The 22,779-nt window shown below is 61.2% G+C and overlaps 1 protein-coding gene across 1 annotated transcript; it reads left to right on the forward strand.

The window, feature by feature from the left end:
* The first annotated feature begins 7,434 nt into the window (after window positions 1–7,434).
* FADS6 (fatty acid desaturase 6) lies at window positions 7,435–18,649 on the forward strand. The gene is made up of 6 exons (XM_090291482.1): window positions 7,435–7,677; window positions 8,300–8,466; window positions 15,379–15,559; window positions 16,118–16,305; window positions 17,821–18,000; window positions 18,490–18,649. The coding sequence occupies exons 1-6, from the start codon at window positions 7,515–7,517 to the stop codon at window positions 18,637–18,639; spliced, it is 1,029 nt and encodes a 342-aa protein (XP_090147608.1). The 5' UTR covers window positions 7,435–7,514; the 3' UTR covers window positions 18,640–18,649.
* Window positions 18,650–22,779: the final 4,130 nt, after the last annotated feature.

Here is a 22,779-nt window from a genome sequence, read left to right on the forward strand (position 1 = left end):
CAGGGGCCCACACACATGTATGTGCACACCCCCCCCCCCACGCATTGGGCCCCATTCCTGACCTTCAACCTGGGGAGCAGCTCCTACCGGAGCACTGCCACAGTTCCCATGCTCCCCCCGGGCCCCCTGGGCTGGGGCAGGGAAAGAGAGCCCCCAGGGAATGCCACAGGCCTCCCTCTGGGTCTCTGCGCCTGAATGTGGGCCCCGTCCACGCACACCCAGAGCTGGGGTGTGATGGAGGAGGTTGGTGGCCCCTGGTCCCATCCAGAGAGCTTGGCCACTTGCCGCTGCCACCCTGAGCCCGCCCCAGTCCTCCCCCTGCTCTGGGCCTGAGCCTGGGGCCCGGGGCCACCCCCAAGTGCCGAGTCGCCTTCTTCAGAGCCCCAGGTGCCGCCCTCTCCCCGCGCCCCCAGTCCTGGCTGTGCACCGCCTCAACACCACCACCCCCTTGTCCCTGTGCTGCAGTGAGCGGCTCGGTGGCTCCTGCCGCTGGGCAAGGCCCCTCCTGCAGGCTCATTATAACTTTTGTAGAGTATGTTCTGCATCACTGTCATGCCTGTGTCCTGTTCTTGAATCGCTGGGGGGAGGCGGGGGGTGAAGAGAGCAAGCTGTGGGGTGGGAGAGGGAGAGGGTCCTTCTGGCCTCTGAGGACTTGGTCCTCTTCCTTGGAGGGGCCTCGGGGCGGATGATGGGGTGCTCCTCCCCAGGTATCTCTGCAGGGCCGCCCTCCTCTCGGAACCATCACCTGCTCCTGCTGGGCCCAGAATCTGGAGCTGATGGAGGGGAAGCCTCGGCAGAGCGGGGACAGGAGAGCCCACAGCCCCCGAGTGCGGCGGATGGCCCAGGCTCCTGCCCTGTTCCCCGAGCCTGCAGCTGCCGAGAGAGGACAAGGCTCTCTCCCTCCCTGGCGGGGTCTGCCTGGGCCTCTCCAGACATGGACAGAAGCTGGGTCCCCATCACCCGGGCACGCGAGCCCTGATCTCAAGGCCCCGAAGCGCCCCTCCCTGGAGGCCTCCCGTGGGGTCTCCATTCCCTAGCCTCCCCGGGCAGCTCTGGGGGCAGCCCTGTTTAGGACCCGCATTTCTTCCGGGGCTAAGGCTTCCCTTTGCGCTGCAGGACAAGGGGCTCTGTGTTCTCGGGGGAGCTTGGGAAGGGCTCTGGAGTCACTTCGTTCCATTCCCTAAGGAGGCTGGTCCCACGCGTCTTCCCCGGGGAGAGCAAGACGGCCTCTTCCCTCCAGCAGCAACCAGAAAGGTTATCCTGGACATCCGCACTGAAAGGTGGCCTAGCAACCATCCGGGGTTCTAGGCCACCTCCCTCCACTTTACAGATGTAAAAACTGAGGCCTGCCGAGGGGAAGGCCCAGACCCAGAACAGATCCTTTCCTCGCCCTGGGGCGGCCGAGGGGGTCAAGACCTGCTCCCTGGGTCCGTCCACCCGGCGGTCCCTAGTGGCCACCCTTGTTGCTGCACCTGCCTCACGCAGGGGCCCACCAGTCCTGGAATCGCAGGCCCAGAGACACACATGGGGACAAGGACTCAGTGACAAGAACGGTGGATCGGAGCTCCGGTGTCGGGGCAGAGACTACCGGGGAGCGTGGGGCCACGGGTCTCCGCGGTCAGTGCGGCCGGAGGGTGGAAGGCCGGGGCACAGAGCTGGCCGGGCGCCGGGAAGCCCGAGGGGACTGGAAACACACACAGGGAAGGGAAGAACTGAACACGGTAGGGACTCAGCTCTCCCCACTCGCTCCTCTAAAATTTAGGTCGAGGTTAGGAAAGCTCTTTCTAAAAGGTTAGAATAATCGACGATTCTTAGCCTTTTGGGATCGGATCTGGTCATGCTACAGACACTTTCCCTGGAGTAACGCTCGCTGGGAACACACACGCACTTTCCCCGTAACTCCAGGCAGCTCACGGAGCCCCCAGAGGTCCAGGGAGCCCGGGTTCGAAGCCTTAGTCAGGCCGCTGGGAAGCTGTACCGTGGGCGGGATTCCCGATAGGATGGAGATGAGGAGGGCGGAACAGCCGGAGGTGGGGGGCCTCCTGGGAGGTGGCACAGGCTTTTCATTTTACAGGTGAGGTTAGCTGAGGCCAGGGGGCAAAGTGGCACCAGGTCTCCTGATGCCTTGCATGGTGCCAGCTGCCTCCTGTGTCCATGTGAGACCAGTCCCGGGCAACGGGACACCCCTGTTCTCCCAGTGCACGCCTGTGTCACAGCCAGATCAGGGCAGCAAGGCCATCTCTGTCCCTTTCTAGCAGTGTGGCCTGGGGTAAGTAACCCCGCTTCTCTGAGCCCGTTTTCTCAGCTGTAACATAGATGCTGTAATTTATTCTGATAACAGTGTTAATCCCATAGGGCATTAGGAGTGTGAACTCAACGCGGGCAGAACACTTAACATGTTGCCCGATAATTAGCACACATCAGTTAATAATGATCATGCTTATTGGTGGCCTGAAACAGACCCGTTGCATCTGTGGTCCCAGCCACCCCGTAGGTGAGCCCTAGACAGTCCCAGGGAGCAGTCTCGTGAGACTGAGCCCCACGTGCGTGTCTGTCCCTGACCCCCTAAAGCACTAGCTGGGGCCCGGCGCGGGAGGCGGCTCACCTGACCAGCAGGGGGCGCTGACCACTCAGCCAGTGACTCAGAAAGGATCAGCCAGACCAGGGTGGGCCACCATCCAGCCGTAGGTCCCCCCAGGGGAGCCAGAACTGGTCCTGGGGTGCCCAAGGAGCAGGGCATCTTTTCTGGAGGGGGAGTCGCAGGCTCACTGGCCAGGGTCCCCAGGGAACCTTGAGCTGGTGTGCCCAGGTTGGATGCACGGCTCTGCCACTTGCTGAGAAGCCTGATTCTCCTTTCCCAGTCTTGGTGTTTCCACTGGTGAGTGCAGAGAATTGTGCCTCACGTCGTAGGCCAGTTGTGGGGATGAACTTTATGTAAAGCACTCAGCTCGGGCCTGGACACCCGGCAGTTGGAGGACCGGCCCGTGGAGCTGGTAGACAGGAATCTGGAGACAGGCAGCATCAGCCAGGCCTGGGCATCCCTGGGCGTGACAGAGATGATGGCCATGCTGGGTTGTCCCTAGAGTCCCCTTTCCATTCCATGCTCTGACCTGCTGCACAGCCTGGTCAGACTTCAGAGCAGAAGTGGGAGGAGTCACTGTGGCCCTGAACCCGGCCCTACACACACACACACACACACACACACACACACACACACACCCTTGGCAAGAAGGAGAGGGAAATGGAGGGAGGGAGCATGTCCAGGCCCTTTTCTTGTTGGAAATCACCTTTTACTCTCATTTTTGATACCAATGTGTTTTAGATTTAAATCATATCAACATTCAACATCACGATAATTACAACTGCACAAGAAATGGCACTAGTTAGTCACCACTGTGTCTACTGCAAGCACTTGCCCTTTGCGGTCCATGGAGATCCACACCACAGAAGTTCTATGAATACTCTCTCCAGAGACCTGTTAAAGTAAGTGGTATCACCTTCATCCACTCTGAATCACCCTCTCAGAAAACTGAAGCTCAGAGAGGCCAAGTGACCTACCTAAGGCCACACAGCAAGAACTGGAACCTGAGTATGTCTGAGTCCAGAGCCTGGCTCTAGGCTGTTCTCAGCCTCCACACCGTGCAAGCATCACGGCTCTCGCTCCCCTTCAGCCCTGGCACTGCCCCTGCCAGGCCCAACACACACCCTTAAGGCTAATCCGTATTCCAGAGTCACTCACACTGGGCTGCGGGGCTGACCCAATGCAGAGGGAGGGACCAAATGACCCAGTTGGGAGTCTGGGTTGCCAACAGCTCCGGCCTCGGGTTTTCAAAGACTTAGCTTGCTGTGGACTTCGGAAAGGTAGTCTGCATCTCAGTTTCCTCGGGGCCTCAGCAGTGACCCCAGCAACCCAGCGCTGGCCTCCTCCCTTCACCCCTCACTCCCCGACCTGCCTCTGGGCATCACCGACCTGGCTTGGCCGTTGCAGAGTGGCTGGCAGCCTGGGAAGTTGGGAGGGCAGCGGCGGCAGGCGGCTGGGGCCGGCCCCAGGTCAGGCACTCTGTCAGCGCGGGCCTGCCCCGCTGGGGCCCGGGAGCCTGGGGTGCCAGTCCCGCTCTCACGCGACCGCCATCCAGCCGGAGGCCAGGCTGCTTCTCCCGAAGCTCACTTGGCCCCGCCCCTGTGAATAATGCCCCATGGAGCCAGGCCTAGCTGATGATCCGGAGGGTGGCGTGAATGGGTGGAAGACGAGAAAGGGTTAAAGGCCCAGCCACCGAGGCTTCCAGCATAGAAATGGCTACCTTCCTGAAGGAGGTGCCACCCTGCTTCCCAGGCCTCCAAATCTACCCATGACCCTCAGGGTCCCCCTCCAGGCCCTGGGGCCAGAGTAGGGCTCCTTCCTGCCCCACCCCAACCACAACCCTAATTAACCCCAGTGGACCCCAGCAAATAAAGACCGGGATCACAGGAGGGAGGAGTCATCGCTGCTCCAGGGCGGGGAACTCCAGGGGTCCAGGGAAGACCCAGCACCCTCTGACTGGGGCCTGGGCGGAGGGCTCACCCGTCTCAGGTTTGGGCCAATTCTATATATATATATATATTTTAGAGAAAGAGTAAGGCAGAGAGAGAGACGCACAGATGTGAGAGAGAAACACCAATTGGTTGCCTCTCACATGTGCAGCCCTGCCCTGGAGTCAAACCCCCAGCCCTTTGGTGTACAGGGCAACACTCCAACCAACTGCACCTCACCGGCCTGGGCTGAACTAACGAATTTAACAAAACCTTTAAATCTTTTCCTTCCATTCTCTTGAGCTTGTTTTCCTAACCTTTGCATGAATCCATCTATTCATTTATTCATTCATTCATTCAACAAGTGTTTCCTGAGCAGCTACTATATACCTCGCACTGTGTGAGGCCCCAGGGAAGCAGAGAATAGGAATAAACTCTGCCAAGCTGCATCCCCTTCTCCAGGTAGCCTGTTTGACTGGCACTCTCCTGTCCTTCAGCTGGTAAATATTGACTGGGTGCAAGGTCCAGTGCCGTGTGCGTTGTGTGTGTGTGTGTGCGTTTGTGTTGGGGGCTGGTAGGTTGGCAGTTACGGAGGAGGTGTGTGCAGGGTCAGTGCCTCTGGGAAGCTATGGGGCAGAGACAGCCATGTCATGTGTATTATGTCCTCTTCCTGGACACACAGGAAGATGACGATTCCATGTCTGCCTGTGGTTGGTGGGGGCTAGATGCCTGTGTCCTGGCCAATGGATGAGGTTGGAAGTGATGTGCACCACTCCCAGACATGGTGCTAACGCTCCCATCCACACTGTCTCTTCCGTTCCCATGGCAGTCATGGTGGCCTGTGTTGGAGATGAAGGGTCACAAGCTGGAAGGAGCCTGAATCCCCAAGTCACCACTAGGAGGAGGGCCACACGATCTATATTGGATTGTGATGTGAGCAAGAAATAAACCTGTATTGTGTATAGCCACTGAGACGGAGGGGGATGTTTGTTACAGCAGCTAGTGTGACTTATCCTGATTAATACAGGCAGATAATGCTGACAGGGGGAGCACACTGAATCCTGTGGCTAGACTGCAGCATGAAAGAGGGACAACTACTGGGCAGCGCATGACAGTTGAGGTCTAATGCAAACTGGTAGATGAGGTCAGAGGAAAGGAAAGACAACACAGTAGGTGCTCAATAAAGTTGGTTCAATGGATGCAATGCATGAGAACATTGGAAAAGCTTTGTGAGGGTGGCTGAAGTCACTAGAGTCTCAGGGAACAGGTGGGATTTGGATGGGGGTGGGAGCAGAAACAATCATCCTGGAACTAAAGACCGAGAAGTGAGAAAGGTCAGAAGTCAGCAAGCAGTCACTGTGACCAAGCAGGACAGTAGTCAGGGGTGGAGCTTGCACTTGGAGGCCCTCAAAAGCCAAGCCGAGCAACTTAGACCTTAGGCTGTGGGCCAGCGGTCTCCAAGGTGGGGGTACGCACAACAATCTATTGGGGTCCCAGGAGAAAATATTAAAACGCCCATTGATATTTATCTCGCTCCTTTAAATCTGTTTCTTAGTGTGTTTGAGATATTAAGGCTCAGAGAGGTTGAGTAACTCACCCAAGGTCACACAGCTACTAAACAAGTTGGATGCCAAAGCTCTGCTCTTCAGATATGCTGCGTCTTATGCAGACAGGTGAGGGGCTGAGTGGGGCAGAGGCCCAGGGAGGGTGTCTGGGAGGAGCAGACAGCTCTCATCCTTGGCTGTCTCTGCCTTAGCAGAGGTGGAGGGGCCTGCCCAGGCCTGGCCCCCAGAACCTGTTGTGAGGAGCCAAGCAGAGGGCGTGGATGGGGGCAGGGCTGCTTGGCCAGCACTCAGAGCCTTCCACCTCAGGCTCCATTTTCCCCGTTCATCCTCACCTTTGTGAGCAGGATCCTGGGAGCAGGGAGAGGAGGGCCAGGGGCTGGAAGGAGGCCAGGGTGGGCTGGCAGAGAAGGGGAGGGTTGGGTAAACCAGGCACCTGGCCGCCCACGCGCTCAGCTGCCAACCCCCAGGGCCACGGGAGCCCGGATGCCGGCCCTCTGCCTCCCTGCCCTTCACTGCGCTGGGTTGATGGGTCACATCTACCTTCTGATTTGTACCTCTAAGAAAAAACGACGACGAATTAAAAAAATAAAGCGAATGTTTTAATTCATAAGAACGCATGAGGAAGGCAGAAGGAATCAGTCATTAGTGTCCCTGACAGGTCCCCCACCCCCGCCGCCTCCTCCTGGCCTCATTCCGGGTTCCCAAAGGTCTCCTGCGGAAAACGCCGCGGTCCCCACCACACCAGGCCTCCCGTTAAAAGGGACTTCGGTGTAAGACGAGGGAGAAAAGAGAAACGGAGAAAGCCAAGCAGGGAGTTTGCAGAGTCACACTGGCTTGTGCCAGCACGGGTGGGGGGGTGGGGGCTGGGCTGGTGGGAAGGCGCCAGGACCCAAGTGGGGGGGGTCTCTGTGCCCGGCCCTGGCCTTGGTCCGTGGTCCTGGGTTCAGACCTGGGCACCCTCGACTGAGTGGACTTGCAGAAGGACCCCACGGGGTGACATCTGGATGCGTTTTCTCTAGAGACGTCCTTCTCACCCCCCAAATCACCGGACTGGAGAGCCGCCTCTCCATGGCTCGCTCCTCAGCCAGGTGCTGCCATGAAAAATACTCGGGCGGTGGGGTAAAAGTGCTGCGACAAACCAAGCAGGGTGAGGGGCCACGGGGCGGCTTGGGGTCAGGCGTCAGGGACCCTGCGGGGTATCCGCGCGGCCCCCGCCACCCTGTGCCCTCTGCTCCGGCTGGTTCTCGCTCCAGGGACTCCTCCCCACCCTCCTGCATCTACCGGTTCCTCCGGCGGCTGTTCTGGACCAGAGGCACCATCACACCGGGGGCGGGGGGCGGGTGCCCAGCACCTGACTCCGCCCTGACCCGCCCCCGCGCTCCGCGCCCTGCCGGTCGCCGCAGACACTCTGCTGTCTCCCCAGCCATCCGGGGGTGCCCCATGGAAACGGCACAGGGAGCGCCCCAAGCAAGCGCCGGGGCCGAGGCGCTGCTGGGCGAGCTGGAGGCGCGGGTCCAGGACGTGGTGAAGGCGAGCTCGTGGTGGGAGCGCCACGGCGTGGATTGCGCCATCCTCGCGCTCAGCCTGCTCTCCTTGCTGCCTGGTGAGGGGCAGGGCAGGGACAGGGCAGGGACAGGGCTGGGTAGGGAGTACGGGGGAGGGGATGAAGAGGGCTGGGGGGGTTGGAGCTGGGGAGATGCTGCCTGCCCAGGACCCCAGGATGGAAAGTCACACCCCAAATCCAAAAGTCTGGTTGGAGTGTCCTGCCCTATGTCCCCAGAGGACCCGGGTGCTGGAGGAGGGAGAAGGCTTGGCATGAAGGGCAGAGGAGGGGGAAGGTGAGGAGGGTCAGGGAGAGGCTGGGAGGGATGTGGTGGCCTGCAGGGGAAGGGTGTTCTGTGGGGACACCAGGGATGGGGTGAAGGGGGAGGGCAGCCGTTTTCCCGGGCCTCCCCTGACCCGGACCCCCACCAGGGGGTCATTGCTCTGGCTGGGGCCCAAAGTCAAGACTCCTGGAATATGCTTGGTGCTCTGTTTTGTCCCCCAGTCCTGTAGAGAGAGCCAATTCATTCCCCTCAGGCCATAGTGGGACCTGCCCCGCTGCTGTCTGTAGCAGCGCCCCAGAGCTGGGCCCCCCTGGATCTGGGCTTCCGGGGTGGGGGCTGGGGTGTTTGGGCTCAGGCGTCCCAAAACAGGAGAACGACCCTGCCCCCTCGCCCTCGCAGGGTTCCTGTGCCTGCGCTCTGAGGATGTCCTGGTCTTCGTCCTGGGCATCGCCATCCTGGGCGTGTGCCACTCCACGCTCACTGTCAAGGGCAGCCACCTGGCCACGCATGGCGCCCTCACTGAGTCCAAGCTCTGGAGCAAGATCTGGACACATTTCTTCGTGGAGGTGAGCCTGGGGACGTGGAGGCCGCTGCTGGCACTGGGTGGGCAACTCATTGCTCTGTCCCGGCGTGCAGGTGTGCACAGCTGTGTGTGCCCCAGGGGTGGACCAGGTGTGCAGTGTGCACTGTCGTGTGTGTGTGTGGCCCTCGTCGCTGGCGGCGCCTGCGGGCAGAGAACTTCCCGAGGGACGTCCGAGTGTCTGCCTGTGGCAGCGGACACTGCCTGGGCACCGCCGTTTCGCCGGGGGATGCCCGCTCACCTCTCTGCAGCGTTGGCCCAAGTGGTGACAGAACTCCCACCTTCTGCCAGGACACCTGCGACTTGCAGGTCTTGGCCAAGACCTTGGGGGCCTCCTGCTTTTGCAATCGGGGTTTAAAATGTGAGCCACACCCAGAAGGGGGTGGGGAGCGGGTGCCTGGTGTCCCAGTGCCCCAGCTCTGGGACATGTGCCCCGCGACGCCTGGCGGAGGCTGAGCCGCCCTGAGAAGCCTCGCTGCTCCCCCAGGTTTGCTTCAGGAAGGACCCTCCTCTCTCCTGACCCTGTGCCCCACTTTCCCACCCCTCCCCATCTTGTCTCAGCCCCCTCCGCCACGAGCAAGGCCAGGGAGGCGAAGGTTTCTGGCCAGGCCGCCGTTTGTCCTGGACTGGTCTCAGGCCTCTCCGGGACCCCCGCTCCCTTCCAGGTGGACCCTCACCTGGCCAGCCAGGCCGGGCGCAGGGCAGGAGTGGCACTCCTCGGCTGGGTTCCCGGCCCCGTGTTACTGAGTCAGCACGTTATCAGGGCGAACTTCCTCATCTGATCAGCAGGAACAGCCGTGCTACGCCCACTACCACCGCCGCCCCGTGAAGCCAGTGCGAGGCTGCCGTGCGGGGCTGAGGCCTGGCCCTTCCGAGCTTGACCTGCGTTCGCTTTGCCCTTTTTCCTCTGGAGGGAGCGTGCGGTCAGCAGCAGGAAAGGGCTGGCAGTGTTTGCTGGGCATCGTTTGTCTTTAACTGAAAGGGAGGGTGCAGTGTGCAAAGCAGACAGAACTCTGCGTGTGTGCTCAGGGGGCTGAGTGCTCGGGCTCCGGCCCGCCGTCTGTTCTCTGCAAGCTCTTGCTGCCCAGGACCCTCTTCCACTGGGTGCCTGTGCTCTGCCCAAGCCTTGGCCCCCAGGAGACCCCATCACTGCAGAGCAGTCTAGTCCTCTTGTCTGCAGCCTGAGGTGTCAGCTGAGTATCCCTGGCTTTCCCGGGGCACCCAGCTTTGGCCAGTATTGTCTCAGGGTCCACTGGCTCCTGCTGGGGGTGGGTAAGGACCTCACCCTGTCCGACCCATTGGCTCTGGGGGGAGGGGCAAGCAGATGGAGGGGGCCAGTGATGCTTATGTGCTGAAGTATCCCCAGTCATACACACATCCCCATGCCAGTGGGGGCCTGCGTCTGAAGACCCACTTCCGGTCTACTTGAGAACGTTCTGGTCTTCCTATTAGCGTACCCCTGGCCCTCTCTCCAGCCCACTGATGGCCCTGGGCTCCCCCTGCAAGAGCACCTGCCCCTCCCTGTCCTGAGTGATGCCACAGGGACTGTTATATTCTTGGGGACTGCCAGTGAAGGGCCACAGGAAGGTGGGGGCAAGGTGGGTGCGCAGGGCCACCGTGGTCTGAGTACTGAAGCCTGGGAATGGTCAGCTCCTGAAATCAGGGGGCTTCAGAGACTCCGCTGCATGTGCTCACAGTTAAGATGCCGCCGAGTGGGAGGAAACGGACGGAGCCGTTAGGTCCCCGCTTTGCACCCTCCTTCCAAAGCCCACTTTGTGCCGCTGGGGGACAAGTCGCAGCTGGGCGCCCAGGAGGGAGCGTCACCTGGGGAATGCCCTCACCTCCAGTCAAGTCCTTTGTGGTGGCGGAACAGAGCCAGGAAACCCAGCCCGGTCCTAGCTCCCGAGCGCCCTCCGCAGGAACTCGGGGGGCCCAGCCCTTGGGCGTCTCTCTGATGCTCTGCCTTTCGCCACCTGAGCCCTGCAGGTGTTACGCTGCGGAGGCTCAGCTGTGAACTTTTGTTTCATTTAAAATTTTCAATTGACGGGCCAACTCGGATCTGCCATCCCAAATATTTTTGTAAAAAACAACAACAACAAAACATTTATTTTTGAATTAATTACCAATTCACAGGACGTTGCAAAAATAGGGTAAGAGGCCCAGGTGCCCTTGGCCCAGTTTCCTCCAATAACAACATTTCTGTAAGTGCCGTCCAATGGCGAAGCCGGGAGCCCACGCGCGTGCGGGGTGGGCGTGCGGGCGCGTGTGTCCTGGGCTGTTTCGTCACACGTGTAGGGTCCCAGCACACTTTGAGGCGCCCCCACCACCCCCCTGCCCCCAGCTCTGCGGTGGCTTCCTCAGGGATAAGCCCGTGGGTCTGCGGAGCCCGCTCCTGCCAGCGGCGACCCAGAGGCTGCCCACGGCCCTGGGGCGAGGCCCGGCAGTCGCCTTGTGTGGCCGCCTAACGAGAATGAGGTAGGGACGCTTCGGGGCGGGAAGGGGCCACCTGATGGGTTGGGTGGGGACATCTGGGGACTGAGACCGTGTCTGGCAGCTGAGTGGGCAGCTGCTGAGCGGTGGTCTCGGGCACCCAAAGGACATCAGAGTAACACAAGTCCCGACCGTGCCGCGACACTTCCTGGCTCCTTCCTGAGTGCTTGACACAAACGATCTCATGGACCACCCCCACCCCCTCCCGTAGTCCGGCTGCTACTGCCTAGTTGTAGACGAGGAGACCGGTCCTGGGCTTAGGGCGCTTGCCCAGGGCTGCCCGCCGGTGTGGGGTGGGCTGGGAGCAGGGCAGGCAGCACCGGCCAGCTGGGGTGACGGCTGTGAGCAGAGGGGGTTGGGCTGGGGACACCGCAGTGTCGCAGGCATTTTCTGCTGTGCGTGTGTGTGTGTGCGTGTGTGTGGGCGCGCGTTTGTGCGTACTTCTGGCATCTAGTGGGTAGAGACCGGGGATGCTGCTAAACACAGTGCAGCACACAGGACAGGCCGTCGGAACACGGAACGACCTGGCCCCAGGTGTTGGGAGTGCCGAGGTGGGAACCCGGCGGGGAGAGGCCAGGGAGCGCAGCCAGGGCAGGGCCGGCTAGGTGCGGAGCAGAAGGCGCTTTCACGTGGGGCAGACACGCAGGCAGAGGCACAGAGGCGGGAGGAAGCCGAACGCCCGAGGGGCCCACAGAGCCTAACGGGGACCCTGGAGAGGGGGGCAAGGAGGCCCGTGTGCCGGCAGTGGGGCTAAGGGGTTGTTGGGGGCACGGCCTGAAAGGGGAGCGGTTTTCTCAGGGCCACGTCCCGCCCGCTCAGTGCAGGGGGCTCTCAGGGCTCCGGCTCCGCCCTCACCACGTCCCTCTCTCATGCAGGGGGTGGAGGAGGACCTGTCACTGCACTTTCCGAATTCTGAATTATGTAAACGTGTTACCTATTCAAAAAATAAACTAGACAACTCAGACACTCCCTTTGGCCACGGTGGAGGGCCGGGGACACGTTAGTGGACAAACTGATGTGACACCACCGCAGAGCCGGCCCCATCCTGCGGACTTGCCACCAGGAACTCGTGTTCTTGTGGCGGGCGTGGGGGCGCTGCCAGGAGCTGCCTGGGGCAGCCAACAGGACTCGGAGGCCCAGTTAGATTTGAACTTCAGACCGGGCCCGTCGCTGGAGTGGCCCCAACGTGCCCCTGGCTCTGAGCTGGAAACCTGGCCTTGTCCCGGCTTCTTCCTCCTCCTCCCACCCCTCACCTTTGCCCCAGATCTGCCCCTGCACCTGCACTTCCTGCCCTCACAGCCTCTCAGCTGGCCTGTCACCTGCCTCATCCTGTCCCTGAACTTCTAGTCCAGTGGGATGACCTGTTTTACACCTAGCTGGGTCTGTGCCATCATTTTGTGATGATGGTGTTTAGTCCTGAAAAGCATTGTTTGTTTAAAAAAGAAAACAAAAGGAAAATTTGAGAGGAACCGAGAGCCTCCCTTACCTCCCCGGGCAGCTGGCAGGTGGGGAGGCGGACCTGGCACGGCACGCTGGTTGAATTCTGAACCATGCAAACACATTTCCCACTCAAAAGACAAATTAAGATAACTGGACAGCTCCCTTTGGCCAGTGGCAGAGCCCTGAGGGCTCTTCGGTGGAGGAACAACTGGAAGGAAGGAAGGAGGAACATGTGAGTGGGAGGTTGGGGGCCCCGACGCTCAGCGAGGGGACGTCAGGAGGAATTGCGCGGACAACCGCCCGCCCGCCCGACCACGTGCCGCTGGTGCTGCCGAGGGACTGGGGCTCTGAGGGGCACAGAGGGCGGTGATGTCAAGAACACCACCAGCCTTGGGGCTTCCGGAACTTTCTCTGGGTCTGGATATGTGATCCTCTTGGGTGAGACCTTTAAATAACCCTTCACAGCAGGACAATCCATCCCGCAGCTGCCTTGGCAGCACGTGGGGCCAGTGAACACAGGGGTGACGGGCGTGCGTACCCGTAGACACGCCGTTACCTGGGTGCCGTGGCCCCTTCTCCCCTAAATCCCCCTGCGGGCACCCAGGGGGGAGGGAGGTTCACTATGGAAGCAGCCTCAGCTCCGTGCTTATTCCTATAAAAGGCAAATCGCACGCAGACTCAGCGCGTTCCGAGTCCCAAATCACATGCTGGGCACCGCATGGGTAGGCCGTCTCCCTGCGTCCTCAGGCCTGGACGCGTGGCTGGGACTGACCCAGAGCCCCGCAGGCCCGCGAGGGTCCGGCTCAGGCCCCAGGCGTTTCTGACATTGGTGCTCAAAGCGTGGTCAGCTCGTGGCCTGGGAGGAGCAGCCGGGCGTGCGCCGGGAGGAAAACCAGTTCCGTCACTGGGCAGACAGCTGACATTCCTGTACTCCCGCCCCCTGAGTCCCTCTGCTTTGGCAGCCGTCAGTGTGTCTATGAGCGTGTTTCTGTTTTGTTTATTCGTTTTGTCTCTGTAGATCGCACATAGAAGTGAGACCGTACGGTACTTGTTTCCCTGTCTGACTTCTTTCACTGAGCACAGCCCCCTCCGGGCCCACCCCTGTTGCTGCGGACGCAAGATTTTATCCTTCGCTGTGGCCGAGGCCCGTTCCGCTGCGTGTAGGCACTCGGCTGCCGGCGGGCACGGGGGCTGCTCCCACGTCTTGGCCATTGTAAACAATGCCGTAATGAATGTAGGGATGCACATATATTTTTCAAATTAGTGGTTTTGTTGTCTTCAGATAAATACCCAGAAGCGGAATGGCGGCACCGTGTGGCAGCACTGTTTCTGGTGTTTGAAGTCCCCCCGCACTGGTTTCCACGCTGGCCGCACCTGTCTGCCGTCCTGCCAGCGGTGCCTGGGGGTCCATGTCCTCCGCAGCCTTGCCAGCACTTACTTATTGATTCATAGATGACTCAGCTGACATCTCCTGGTGACAGGAGCAATGCAGAGGGGACTGGCCCTTGGAGCAGGAGGGCCGGCTAAAAGCAGCGGCTCTTCCAGTTCCATGGGATAGAATCGTGAGGGTTGAAACACACACTTGCCTTGGCAGAGGCCGGCGGGTCAGAACGGCCCAACGGACCCGGGCCATGGCCCCTTGTGTCACCGCCAGAGGCTTCTGCCACTAACTCAGACCAACCCAGGAGCCCCGGTGTGTGTGTGCTTGTGGGCAGGCAGGTCTTGAGACCAGCAGGCCTGGAAGAGACGTCACTGTAATAAACAGGTTACCTGCCCACCCTCTGCAGCCTCTTCCAGGTCTGTCCCTCCTCAAGGTCACAAAGACAGAGCCAATCCCGCCCGTCGGGGGTTACATCAGCTGGGAGCGAGGCAGCTGGTCCTGTTTTCTCCCAGCAACTCTGTCCCCAAATGAGCACTCACCTCCCTGCCCTCCGCCTTCTCAGCGGGCCCTGTGCGGTACCAGCATCTTCCCGTGACCGCTGTCAAACCGCCATGGTGACCTTACTAACCGTGCTCCTCAGCGTCCTGTAGATAGAGCTTCTGAAGACCTTTTGGCTTCGTTTTGTTCCCAAGGGGCAAGTCCCTGCGCAGAGTGTGAGGACGGTGGCCTTCGTTGCCTTGTCCTCTCCTGGCCCTGCCTCTGCTGCTCTGTCGCAGTGGGCGGGTCGTCACAGGGGCCTTATCTTGGGTTAAAGCTGGGCTCAAATTCTGCCTCGGCTACCTCTGTGGCTGAGTGACATGGGGGGGGGTCACATGGCCCCCCTCTATCCCAGTCCCTACTCTGTCAACTGTGGATAATAACACCACTGAGCCCGGGCCTGGAAGACGGACAAGTCACGTCTGTGAAGTGCAGAACGCTGAGCGGCCACTTCTGCTGCCTGTAAAAGGCCCACGGTGGTTGGCACTGGAAAACCCTTCCATTCTCCTGGAAGTGGGAGGGCAGCGTCTCCAGTGCAATTAGCAAGGGCCTGGGGCCTGGGCACCACATGGGAGGGCTGACGGCTGCAGGCTCATCTGCATTCATCGGCGTAAGAAGTGCCTCAGCCCCTCTTGGCGCCAGCTTGGGAGGCTCCCAGGAACGCACAGAAGAGGGACCCCGAGGGGGGTGCCGCCTCATGGACAGTTTAGGAGGGGGCCTCCCTTTGCCTCCAGACCCCTCTCGCCCCCCGCCCCCCTGCCGTGGGCCCAGGATGCGCAGCGGTGCCCCGAAGGCCCAGGGGTTTCCAAGGGAAACGCACAAAGTAACTCAGCCCGTTGCGGGACACCCGACCTGCAGGGTGCCCAGTCCCCGCAGGCTTGCCGGCCTGGTCAGTGGAGAGCGGCTGTCCAGGGGGCTGGCTCTGACTGGCTGCCACCCTGTGGCCACTGATGCCTGAGGACTGACGGTCACGGCCGAGGAGCCGGGGCTGTAAGGAAGGCGGGGAGGCCCTGCAGGGCCCTGCGTTGTCCTCTCCGGCTCCCCCACTAGGTGTGCACAGCCTTCCCCGCGGAGGACGCCAAGCACGGACACGTGAAAATGCACCACGGCCACACCAACGTGCTGGGCCTGGGGGACTCGAGCATCTGGAGGCTGCCATTCCTCAACCGCTACGTCTACATGTTCCTGGCGCCCCTCTCGCTTCCTGTCATCACCCCGCTGGTGGCTGTCGGTGAGTGTGCTGCCGGCTGCTCTCGCCCTTCCTCCCCCCCCCCCAGAAGCTGCTTGTGTGCTTGTGCGGGTGTGGGGGGCTGGGGCGGGGGAAGGATCCCTGAGCAAAGACAGCCGGGCAGGGTGGGAAGGGCCCCAGACCTTGGGCCACATCGGGCCCAGCCACTTACTGGCTGGTGGCCTCAGGCAGGTAACTTAACCTCTCTGAGCCTCCCTCGGGGGCGGTGGGAAAGCCTCAGGAGATCACGGTGAGACGCTTTGTAAACGCCTCGCACTGGGCTGCACATCAGAACTCCCCACGTCACTGCAGCCTGCAGCGGTGCGGTACAGCTCGGGGGCAGGGGCTGGGGGCCGCCGGGCCTGGGTTCGAGCCCCACGCCGCCACCTGCTGTCAGAGCTCCGGCGGCGTGTCCATCACGTGGGTGGGCCTCCCTCCCAGGGCTGTGTGCGCGCGGCCACACGCAGGCCGCCCTGGTCGGCACCACCGAGCCCCCGGGGAGTCCGCGTGCGGGTCTGAGCCCCACCCGCCCGTCACTGTGTGCGGTGCCCCGTCTGGCAGAGCGGCTGAGGAAGATGAAGCTCGGGGCAGCTGTGCGGACGCTGGGCCTGATCTCCCTGGGCCTCTGTGCTCACTACTGGCTGCTCCTGAACGTGTCGGGCTTCCAGGGCCCCGGCTCCGCCCTGGCCTGCATGCTGAGCACCAGAGCTCTGCTGGCCCACCCTTACCTCCACATCAACATCTTCCAGGTGAGGCGCGGGGAGTGGGGGAGCACGCTCCGCCTGAGCAGGCACCCCCACCCCCGACCCCAGCCCGCTACTCGTCTCTCTGGGGCTCACCGCAGAGAGCTTTGGTCTCAGGCAAGGAAATGGCTTCTTTGCAACTCACACGGGGCCTGAGGTTTTGTCAGGAACCTGCTGTGCACAGAGCACTTGATTAAGCCCTGTGCCCCGACCCTCACTCCCTGTGATAACCCCGAGTGAAGGGGACTGGGGACCGCCCCAGGGCCCCAGCACCAGCCACCAGGCAGGCAGACAGAGGAGCTGGGAGGCCAGGGCTCCGCACACTGTCCCAGGCCGTTTCCGTGGGGACCAGCGCCCCCCTGCCTCCCGGACCAGCACGCCGCAACTCCCAGCGCTCACACCGCAGCCATGACGACTTAACCCTCTGTTGCGGCCCCTCGGCCTGACTGGCAACAGGGGAAGCTCCCACTCATGTCACGCCCCCCCGGCCGGGCAGCGCCTGGCAGAGGCGTGCACGCAAACCTGCTGGATGAAAAAGACACACGCAGATGCGCCACTGGGCCCTGAACGATGAGCAGGATTTGGGTGGGTGAGGGCAGAGCCGAGCAGGGGCTCTCTAGGATGAAACCAAGACACAGGGGCAGGAGAGCCAACAGTGGGCAGTCGGGGGCTTCAAAGTGAGGTGGGGGTGCCTCGCACACCCTAGGCTTGGTTGGAAGTTGTTCTGTCCAGCAGAGGCTTCGTGACCATGGCAGACCAAACTTTTACCCAGGACACTTTATTATGCCTGGGGGAAGGAAGGTGGCTGCCTCTCTCTAGGGGAGAACAGTGATTAGACCTTCTTCCCTCATGCCTTTTATCGAGGAGGATACACACGAGAGATACAAGGTCAAGGTTCATGAATCATCAGTAGTTTGGAGGCATTATGGTTACAGTTGACAGTAACAGATTACACGTACCAGTACAGGGGGCACAGTGACAGTCTGTGTCAGGGTCTATCAAACATCTTGATGCCACACTGGCAGTAGGTGCAAGGTTTCATGCATTTCTTGCTAGAGATTGTTTATGTTACATTAATGATAAAGAAAGCAGAGCAAGTTCTAAAGCGTAATAAGCATTCTTTAAATCCAATTCCCATGGAAACCCTCTGAGTGGCTGTCAGTCATGTTCCATGCGCAGCCATTGTTGAGACTTAAAGACAAGCACGGCCGGGGTGCCGGCGGCAGGTCATGCTCAGGCCGGGGCTGCAACTCCCTAAACCACGAGGAGCGGTTCCCTACATGAAAGGACCACGGGGCCCGCCGGGGACCCAGGCCAAGCCGCTCCTTGTACAGATGGGGAGAGAGGCCCAGAGATGGACGTGGCGAGCTCAGGGCCCAGCCTCCTCGCACCTCTTCCAGGTCCGCCGGAGCAGGGGCCGGGGCACAGGGGCCCACGGAGCCCTGGGTGCTGTGTGCGGACACCGGGGCGGGGCGGGAGGTGCAGGGATGGCTCAGGCCGTGACCCGCGTGCCCGTCACAGCACATCGGGCTGCCCATGTTCTCCCGGGACAAGAAGCCCCGACGGATCCACATGATGAGCCTGGGCGTGCTGAACCTGCCCCGGCTGCCCGTGCTGGACTGGGCCTTTGGCCACTCCATTGTCAGCTGCCACGTGGAGCACCACCTCTTCCCGAAGCTCTCCGACCACATGTGCCTAAAGGTGGGTGAGGGTGGGGCCGGAGGGGCCGGGATGAAGACCACTGAGGGCAGAGGGTGGGGACCCTTCAGTATTTGCCTGGACCCCGAGTCCCCCAACTGGCAGGAGAGGCAACCCAGGGAACGGGCAGCGGTGGGTCTCCCACCAGAGACGCGTGGGTGCATTGGCAGTGCGCTCACCAAGGTCACTGGCCAGCGCAGCCCCGGCCTCCCCTCGGGTCCGGCAGAGGAGGGGGCAGAGCTGACGCTGATGGGCTTAGAGCGTGGCGTGGAGGAAGGGATCTGAGACGCTGGGCCCGCAGCCCGGAGCCCGGGCGGTGCTGCCGAGGGGCCCCCTTCCCTCGCCTGCTGGGACGGGGAAAGGCAGGCATTCTCCCAGCCCCTCGGAGCACCCCGGGACAAGGCAGACAGGAGCGGGGGCTGGGACGCGGAAGGGCCCCCCCACCCCGGGGCCCCAGCTCAGCGGCCTCCCCGCCCACCCACCTCCTGGCAGGTGAAGCCCGTGGTGTCGCAGTTCCTCCAGGAGCGGCGGCTGCCTTACAACCAGGACACCTACCTCGCTCGCTTCCGGCTGTTTCTCAGTCGCTACGAGGAGTTCATGGTGCAGACGCCGCCCATCACGGAGCTGGTGGGGCTGCAGTGAGGGCGGGCAGGCGGGGGCGCGCTGGGGCTTCGGGGTGGGGGGCGCGGGCACCGCCCGCTTTTCTGGGTTTTGCGGGCTATCTGGAGGGAAGAATAAAGGAGGCTGGGGGTTCTGGGCGCCCTGGCCAGCCTCGTCTCGGGACTAAACAGCCGGCTCCCTCCCCGCTCTGCCTGAGCCTCGGGGCGCGCGCGCGTGTGTGCGCATGTGTGTGAGTGTGTGTGCCGGGGTGGGCGGCCTGTGTGTGTGTGTGTGTGTGTGTGTGTGTGTGTGCCGGGGTGAGCGGCGTGTGTGTGTGTGTGTGCCGGGGTGGGCAGCGTGTGTGTGTGTGTGTGTGTGCCGGGGTGAGCGGCCTGTGTGTGTGTGTGTGCCGGGGTGGGCAGCGTGTGTGTGTGTGTGTGTGTGCCGGGGTGAGCGGCCTGTGTGTGTGTGTGTGCCGGGGTGGGCAGCGTGTGTGTGTGTGTGTGTGTGCGCGCCGGGGTGAGCGGCCCGCGCAGGGCGAAGGCCAGGAGCGGCACCCAGAGGGCAGGGCCAGCCCTCAGCCAGGGCCTCCGGGCGCCACTGCTTCTTCCCATGCCCGTGCAGCCTCTGTCCCCCGTAGGAGCCCTGTCCCCAGGGACCGCAGGGGCAGTTACCTTTGGCCAACTTTCCCCGCCACAGACCCTGGCTCAGGAGCTCCCCAGAGCCACAGCATCCGTGAGGCCGAAGTGTACGTGTTTTATAAAGAGAACGTTCCAGGTTCTGGAAGTAAGGGGAGAAAGAGTATAAATAGCTTGGCTAGCTCCAGAAAGTGCTTTGTTCCGTGTTATTTAGGACGAGTGGGCCTGGAAGAACTACCGAGGGAGAGACAGAGAAGAACTACTGGGAGGGTGACGGAGGCTGGAGGGGGTGACGGGCGCAGGGTCTGGAGGACGGATGGCCTTAGAGAGGAAAGGAGGGGGAGAAGGAGCGTGGGGTGCAGATACAAGAGCTGGGAGGCAGGGGCTGGGCTGGGGCAGTGCAATCTGCGACCTGGGGGGCCTGTCCTGTGCCCTGGAGGATGTTTAGCAGCATCTCTAGCTTCTAGCCACTACGCGCCAGGAGTCCAAGCTGTGACAATGAAAATGTCTGGAGACACTGACAAGTGTCCCCTGGGGGGGGCAAAGTCATCCCCACGGAGAAAGAGCAAAGTCATGTTCTGAGTGCATAACTGCCTTGTTTTTCCGTGAAGTCCTTGGATAGGGTGAAGGAGGCTGAAGGTCAGCGCAGGGGACTGGGTGGAGGGTCAGATGGCAGGTGAGAGGCACCCTCTAAGCCCGCTCCTGTCGGTGAGCCCTTCTCTGGTGTGGCCTGAGGTGGCCCTGCTGGGCTGCTGCCATGGCCCCGCGCGACCCTTCCGCCACTCTCTCCACCCTGCCCTTCCCTGCCGAGGGCCACAGCTCTCACTACCTCCCGCAGCGCGCCTTCCTCTGCTCCTGCCGGGGCGCCTCCCAGCCCCTTCACCCTGCTTGCACCTTGTACGGAGGTGCTTCATTAAACTCGCCGCAGTCAGCACATCCACGTGAGCCATCTCCCTCCTGATCACCCAGTTTGAGTCCCGGCAGCGCCCTCGGACCCAGGCAGGCTCGGCCCCTCCCCAGCCTTCGGCTTTGCTGTGGCCTAGGCAGCCCTTCTGCACGGCACCAGTAGCTCAGAAACGGCGTTAAGGCCTAGGACTGGGACTAACCAGACGGCCAGTTCTCCACGTGAAAAATGCACTGTCGGAAAAGGCCCCATTGCACCATCCTGCCTAATGATTAAAACCACTCTAATACATAATCGATGACTCATTGTTATTGATCTAGACCTTAGTGGGGAATGGCAGCTGCCAGCAGCCCTGGAACCCGACGTGGCTGCACCGCAGGCACCTGGGAACAAGTCACTTGAGCACTTTGAGACTCGATTTTCTGTCACTCTGGGAATGCGGACTGGGAGGCATGGGGCTTGGGGGGGGACGGGAGGGAGTGAAGCCCTTCTGCGGATCTGCAGTGACCTCAGGTCTAAGGTGCGTAGGTGCGTGTGTGAGAGGTGAGGATATTGATGATGATGATGATAGCTAACATCTCTTCAAAGCTTAGGGCACATTTTTTACCTATTCCATTTAATTTTCATCTTCACAAGAATGTGGTACTGTTTTTCCTTGTGTTACATGTTGTGAACACAAGCCTCGGAGGGATTACATTTCTCAATGTCATACAGCTCGTAAACAGGGAAGAAGGATTCCAACCCGGTGTGTCTGACTCCAGAATCCCTGCTCTTCAGCACCAAATACAGTGCCTCTGGGAGGGCCTTCTGGAATACCTCACCCCAAGTCTTCTCCTCTTCCTCCCATGTGAAAGGATAACATCGTTTGATCATTAAGACAAACTCTTCGTGAACATCCTTTAGGCGCCGGGCACTGTGCAGCGCTCTGGGGACATAACGAGTGACACTGGGCCCCCACCTCCTGGAGTTTACAGTCCGGCGCAGGAGCGAACACTCTCTCTGGAAAGGGCCAGGCAGGAAATAGTTCGGGCTTTGTGGGCCATGCGGTCCCCGTCACAAAGACGCAAAGCATTTTGTGCCATCCAAGTGTGCAACAGCCACAGCCACATGCGAACGAGCGTGACTGCGTTCTAACAAAATGGTTTTGAATTTGTGTCATTTTCCCACGTCACAAAATATTCGTCTTTACATTTAAAACCAGCACTTAAGGATGTCAAAGCCATTAGCTCGTGGGGAGCACAGAACCAGGACTGGCTGCTGCGGCCCGCCCTCGTTTGCCCAGCACTGGCCTGGCGGACAGGCACCGACGCGGCGACTTGGTAGAAATAAGGACGTTAGGGGCGAGGGGGAGTGCTGAGAAGGGTCGCAGAGGGCTCCCGGGGGCTGGCCGTGCCCCGCTTCTCCATGTGGGGATCGTTCCATGACTCCATCTCGCGATAACTCCTCGGCGCACTCCGGGTTTGCGCGCTTTTGCTATAGTGCAAGCGAGCAGATGACGGAAAATGACGAGGCAGCATCGTGAGCAATAGCGGGGTGCGGTGTCCGAGTGCCGGGAGGGCTCCAAGCCAGCGCGGGACACGGGACAAGGGGGCCCTGGGGGGGGGGGGGGCGCAGCTGCCTGAGGTTTCCTGGGTCAGAGGTGACCACAGACCCCGTCATTTAAAAACACACTTTCTCCATCGTGCGCTTTTTGCGTTAGTTTTGCTTTTGAAAGCTGTTGCTCTCTTAAAAGTTTTACCTCGAGGCCAGAGCCGCCCTCCCCTCACACCGTCCCAGCGCTTGGACGGAGTCCCCAGAGCGGGGCAAACTGCTCCCCGCGTGTCCTCACCTACTGAAGAGGAAAGGGGGGCGCAGGGCAAGGCCTCTGGGCGAAAAAGGGGTCCTACGGAAAGTAACCCCACAGGGTGATCCGATTACAGCCCCTGCAGGCGCAGGTGTGGGCGGGCAGTCGCGTCCCAGGCTGGAGCCTCTCTAGTCAGAGTTTCTCCTAAAAGGTCCTGCCCGTTGTCCTTGCCGACCTAGGGGGACGCGTTCCCGAAGCGCCGAAACGCGTCCCCGAGCAGTAACCGCCCACAGGCGACACGAAACCTCGGCCCCCGCCGTGCTTGCCCTCCCTCCACGGAGTCCCCCGTGTGCTCCCTCTAATTTCAAAGGCGCAAAAGGAACGCAAAACTTATTCCCCGGAGCTGCTCGGGCGCATCTGAAATCTTACTTCCTCGCACTTGTCATCAGTTTGAACTCAAGCAGTTTTTTATAAAAATTCTCTGCTGGTTTGGACATTTCTGACGGGAGCGTCCGGCTGGGGTCACACCTGCGCAGCACGTCCGGCTGGGGTCACACCTGCGCAGCACGTCCGGCTGGGGTCACACCTGCGCAGCACGTCCGGCTGGGGTCACACCTGCGCAGCACGTCCGGCTGGGGTCACACCTGCGCAGCACGTCCGGCTGGGGTCACACCTGCGCAGCACGTCCGGCTGGGGTCACACCTGTGCAGCACGTCCGGCTGGGGGTCACACCTGTGCAGCACGCAGGTACGTGAAAAGCGCAGCCCACTTCCAGGCCGAGCCCTTTTGCGGACTTCCGCGCTTGCTCGAACCCACTGGTGATTGGCTAGCAGCCCAGGCAGCACACCTATCAAAGG

This window comes from Furipterus horrens, unplaced genomic scaffold, assembly GCF_987537825.1.
Source record: "Furipterus horrens unplaced genomic scaffold, mFurHor1.1.pri manual_scaffold_11, whole genome shotgun sequence".
Taxonomy (NCBI): Eukaryota; Metazoa; Chordata; class Mammalia; order Chiroptera; family Furipteridae; genus Furipterus; species Furipterus horrens.

Coding starts and splice junctions, on each gene's coding strand:
- FADS6 (XM_090291482.1), top strand. CDS start 7,515: ATGGAAACGGCACAGGGAGCGCCCCAAGCAAGCGCCGGGGCCGAGGCG. Junction 15,560..16,117: donor CACCCCGCTGGTGGCTGTCG/GTGAGTGTGCTG, acceptor CCCGTCTGGCAG/AGCGGCTGAGGAAGATGAAG. Junction 18,001..18,489: donor CCGACCACATGTGCCTAAAG/GTGGGTGAGGGT, acceptor ACCTCCTGGCAG/GTGAAGCCCGTGGTGTCGCA.